The sequence below is a fragment of the Macrobrachium nipponense genome, chromosome 16 (assembly GCF_015104395.2).
Source record: "Macrobrachium nipponense isolate FS-2020 chromosome 16, ASM1510439v2, whole genome shotgun sequence".
Classification (NCBI taxonomy): domain Eukaryota; kingdom Metazoa; phylum Arthropoda; class Malacostraca; order Decapoda; family Palaemonidae; genus Macrobrachium; species Macrobrachium nipponense.
Genome location: NC_087209.1, coordinates 9,349,716 through 9,354,813, shown reverse-complemented (window position 1 = coordinate 9,354,813; position 5,098 = coordinate 9,349,716). Strand labels below are relative to the sequence as shown.

At 43.8% G+C, this 5,098-nt stretch overlaps 1 protein-coding gene across 1 annotated transcript; it reads left to right on the top strand.

Annotated features, from left to right (window-relative positions):
* Window positions 1-599: 599 nt before the first annotated feature.
* On the top strand, window positions 600-1,079 carry LOC135195265 (uncharacterized). The gene has a single exon (XM_064221525.1). It carries the CDS (start codon window positions 600-602, stop codon window positions 1,077-1,079), a length of 480 nt encoding a protein of 159 aa, XP_064077595.1.
* The last annotated feature ends 4,019 nt before the right edge of the window (window positions 1,080-5,098 follow it).

The following is a 5,098-nucleotide window of genomic DNA, read 5'->3' as shown; positions in this document are numbered from 1 at the left end:
GCTCTGTCTGATGAGCGCTGCGTTTTCATTGGCTGAATAGAGGATTAAGTCCCTGAGTCAAGCCGTCTTGCAGAGGTGGAAGCTCGCACTGCTCTTCGCGTGTGGACGCTGGAGACTGGGAGCATAGTATTGGGCGGGGGCACCTGATCGGTCCGTTCGATGGGCTCTATGGTGCCGGCGGGCAGCGCCCTACGCGCCACCGTCGGGAGGAGTGAAGTCTCTTGAGTGGTGTTGAGGCTGGGTCTCTCCTTCCCGATGTGTAGGGCCTCTAAGAGGCGGAGGCGACGGTGGTCTGCCACCTTATCGATAATACCGATATTAGGAATAATGTCCTTCCGAGTTATCCTGGTATTGTGGACGTTTTTTGCATGGTTATGAATGACGCCTTCCTGAGCGTGGCAGGATATCCTCTTGGAAATCGCATCGTTGTCATACCAATGTAGGCGCCAGGGCATTCCCGGACAGGGCATTTGTATTGGAAGACAACGTTAGTTTTCTTGAGAGGGTCCTGCATCACGGGGGCTGGATGCCCAAACTGCCACCAGTCACATCATGCATGGTTCAAGGGGTGCCCTGTCAGACTGGAAAAAATCTGGAGGATGAAGGGCATTTCCCCACCGCCAGCAAGACCTCGAGAACGACAACCATATCCCCCAAGACGACCACCATGTGAGCCACGAATTGATCCAAGAACGAATCGACCACCTCCACCACAAACTCTTCAACCTTCCCCTGCAGAACACCCCAAACCTCATCATTACATCCCCAACCCCTCATCCTTTCCCTCCCTCCAACCTCCCAAACCCTCTCCAACCCCCCCGACCCCTAAGTTTATTCCCTCAACCCCTGCATCATCGATTCCTGCCTTACGTGTTGAGGCAGCAACTCGAACCGAAGAATCTCCCGACGAAATCACCGAAGAAATGTTGACAGAAGGACCCACATACAGCGAGGCAATAACCCAGACCGAGGAAAAGCCAGTGAAACAGGTGGAGTGTCAGACCCACAATTTACCCACAGCGTTTTTCAAGCTCGTGATGCATGAGAAATACACCAACAAGGTTCTTCTCACCAGCTAAGAATTTTTTGAATTACTACAGGATATTGTCATAGATGCAAGACAAAGTAATTCATCTTCGCTGGCAAAGAAAGTACATTCTGAATATACTAAATCAAAGAGTATACTACTACCAGATTTCCTCCTCGGACCAGAGTACCGTGTTGATCGAAGAAGACACACGCATTAATTGCTCTACTGATTAGTGGGTAATTATCTTTTTCTACTACTCATTATCCTTCCTCCCCCCCCCCCCCCCCCCCACCCGGTTTTCGGCCGCCTCACGTCTAACGACCGAATATTTCAACTGTCACTAATAACTACCGCTTAAGCTGTTGTTTACTTTTGTTTTGCTTTCTCTAAAAACTGATAATATTTTCGTTTTCTCTCGTCAAATCTCTATTGCTAACGATCGGCGCTTTTTTTCTATTATCGTAAAGTGAAATGTGGTACTTGAACTCCGTAGAGTTATGTGCTTTTTTCCGTTTTTCTACGACTATAAATTTTTCGAATTCCTTACTGGCTACTCTGACTCGCCAGGACTCGCTGCTATCGATCTTTATCTTCTACTAGTACCTTAGGGTTTAAAGGGGTTTCTAACCTTGCCTGTTCACCTTTCCTTTCTTTTTTAAATCATACCATCTCATATGCATAACCCATAGAATCATAAATAAAGGCTCACCTCATATCCTTAAAAATGACCTACGGGCTGCTCTTGAGCAAGAGCCCGTGCTGGCATAAAGCCAGCTTAATCTTCAACAACAACAACAACCCATTCCAATCAGTTCACGCTCACCTTTCCTTGATAATGAACCGATGATACGGTTGGAAACGTTGGAATTTCGTTACGCCCTTAGACTAAGATTTGTTAACCACTTTTGTTATCATATCAATAAATTATTATTTTTAGAAAACATTTCTTTAACCGAGATATGACATCGGCAAGCTATTAGCAAAGTATCAGCCCTGATGAGAAGATAATAAGAAGAATTGAAAAGACCATATATAAAATCAAATCCACTGATGCTGCCATCATCTTTAACAAAACATGTTTGAGAGAGGGTCTCCTACCTTCAAATAATAATAATAATAATAATAATAATAATAATAATAATAATAATAATAATAATAATAATAATAATAATAACAATAATAATAATAATAAATTAGAAAACCAGGAAACATATGACAATACACAAAGCACACACTCAAGAGCAAATACGGACAGACTATACATAACACGAAAGGAAGGAGGGAGAGGACTACTAAGTATAGAGGACTGCGTCAACATCGAGAACAGAGCACTGGGGCAATATCTGAAAACCAGTGAAGACGAGTGGCTAAAGAGTGCATGGGAAGAAGGACTAATAAAAGTAGACGAAGACCCAGAAATATAACCCAGAAATATACAGAGACAGGAGAATTACAGACAGAACAGAGGACTGGCACAACAAACCAATGCACGGACATTACATGAGACAGACTAAAGAACTAGCCAGCGATGACACATGGCAATGGCTACAGAGGGGAGAGCTAAAGAAGGAAACTGAAGGAATGATAACAGCGGCACAAGATCAGGCCCTAAGAACCAGATAGTTCAAAGTATGATTAGACGGAAATAACATCTCTCCCATATGTAGGAAGCGCAATACGAAAAATGAAACCATACCACATAGCAAGCGAATGCCCGGCACTTGCACAGAACCAGTACAAAAAGAGGCATGATTCAGTGGCAAAAGCCCTCCACTGGAGCCTGTGCAAGAAACATCAGCTACCTTGCAGTAATAAGTGGTACGAGCACCAACCTGAGGGAGTGATAGAAAACGATCAGGCAAAGATCCTCTGGGACTATGGTATCAGAACAGATAGGGTGATACGTGCAAACAGACCAGACGTGAAGTTGATTGACAAAGTCAAGAAGAAAGTATCACTCATTGATGTCGCAATACCATGGGACACCAGAGTAGAAGAGAAAGAGAGGGGAAAAAATGGATAAGTATCAAGATCTGAAAATAGAAATAAGAAGGATATGAGATATGCCAGTGGAAATCGTACCCATAATCATAGGAGCACTAGGCACGATCCCAAGATCCCTGAAAAGGAATCTAGAAAAACTAGACGCTGAAGAAGCCCCAGGACTCATGCAGCAGAGTGTGATCCTAGAAACGGCGCACATAGTAAGAAAAGTGATGGACTCCTAAGGAGGCAGGATGCAACCCGGAACCCCACACTATAAATACCACCCAGTCGAATTGGAGAATCTGATCTCGTTTGTCCTCCCCTGAGTGGCAGTAAGGGAGACATGACGCACTCACCCAACCATGCAAACCGCTTTGTCCACCCTAGGTGTGGGTGGTGTTGGTAGGGGAACGGGTGGGTAGGGGAGACATCCACCCTCCTACTGCAAGCCTGTTTATCTGGCTCAGGTTGGGGCGAGGTAGGTAGTGGATCAGGAGGGTTGGGGAGACAGCAGCCCCAGCGCACACCAACAACCTCCTATATAATAAAAATAATAATAATAATAATAATAATAATAATAATAATAATAATAAACGATCAGCAAAGATCCTCTGGGACTATGGTATCAAAGAACGGATAGGGTGATACGTGCAAAATAGACCAGACGTGACGTTGATTGACAAAGGGCAAGAAGAAAGTATCACTCATTGATGTCGCAATACCATGGGACACCAGAGTTGAAGAGAAAGAGAGGGAAAAAATGGATAAGTATCAAGATCTGAAAATAGAAATAAGAAGGATATGGGATATGCCAGTGGAAATCGTACCCATAATCATAGGAGCACTAGGCACGATCCCAAGATCCCTGAAAAGGAATCTAGAAAAACTAGAGGCTGAAGTAGCTCCAGGTCTCATGCAGAAGAGTGTGATCCTAGAAACGGCACATACATAGTAGAAAAAGTGATGGACTCCTAAGGAGGCAGGATGCAACCCGGAACCCCACACTATAAATACCACCCAGTCGAAGGTGGAGGACTGTGATAGAGCAAAAAAAATAAAAAAAAAAAAATAATAATAATAATAATGATACCACACACATGGCTAATAGAATGCCTGAAAATATATGGGGCAGAGGAAAATACCATCAGCTTCCTCACAATGCGCAACTGGAATACAATACTTACAAGCTCTGGAATAAGACTAGCAGAGGTTAATATGGAGGAGAGGGATCTTCCAGGGTGACTCACTGTCCCCACTACTCTTCGTAGTAGCCATGATTCCCATGACAAAAGTACTACAGAAGATGGATTGCCGGGTACCAACTCAAGAAAAGAGGCAACAAAATCAACCATCTGATGTTCATGGACGACATCAAGCTGTATGGTAAGAGCATCAAGGAAATAGATACCCTAATCCAGACTGTAAGGATTGTATCTGGGGACATCAGGATGGAGGTTTGGAACTAGAAAAAATGCCGCCCTTAGTCAAACATTACAAAAAGGGCAAAAGTAACGAGAACTGCAAGGGAATAAATAAAGCTACCAGATGGGTGCAGCAACATCAAACACATAGATGAGACAGGATACAAATACCTGGGAATAATGGAAGGAGGAGATATAAAACACCAAGATATGAAGGACACGCTCAGGAAAGAATATTATGCAGAGACTCAAGGCGATACTCAAGTCAAAAACTCAACGCCGGAATATTGATAAAATCCATCCAAACACATGGGCAGTGCCAGTTAACTCGAAATACAGCGGCAGGAATAGTGGAATGGACCGCAAGGCAGAACTCCGCAGCATAGATCATGAAAAAACGGAAAACATATGACAATACACAAAGCACTACACCCAAGAGCCAAATGTACGGGACATACGATATCAATCAACACGAAAGGAAGGAGGGAGAGGACTAACTAAGTATAGAGGACTGCGTCAACATCGAAAACAGAGCACTGGGGCAACATATCTGAAACCAGTGAAGACGAGTGGCTAAAGAGTGCATGGGAAGAAGGACTAATAAAAGTAGACGAAGACCCAGAAATATACAGAGACAAGGAGAAAGACAGAAAGAACAGAG

Coding starts and splice junctions, on each gene's coding strand:
- LOC135195265 (XM_064221525.1), top strand. CDS start 600: ATGAAGGGCATTTCCCCACCGCCAGCAAGACCTCGAGAACGACAACCA.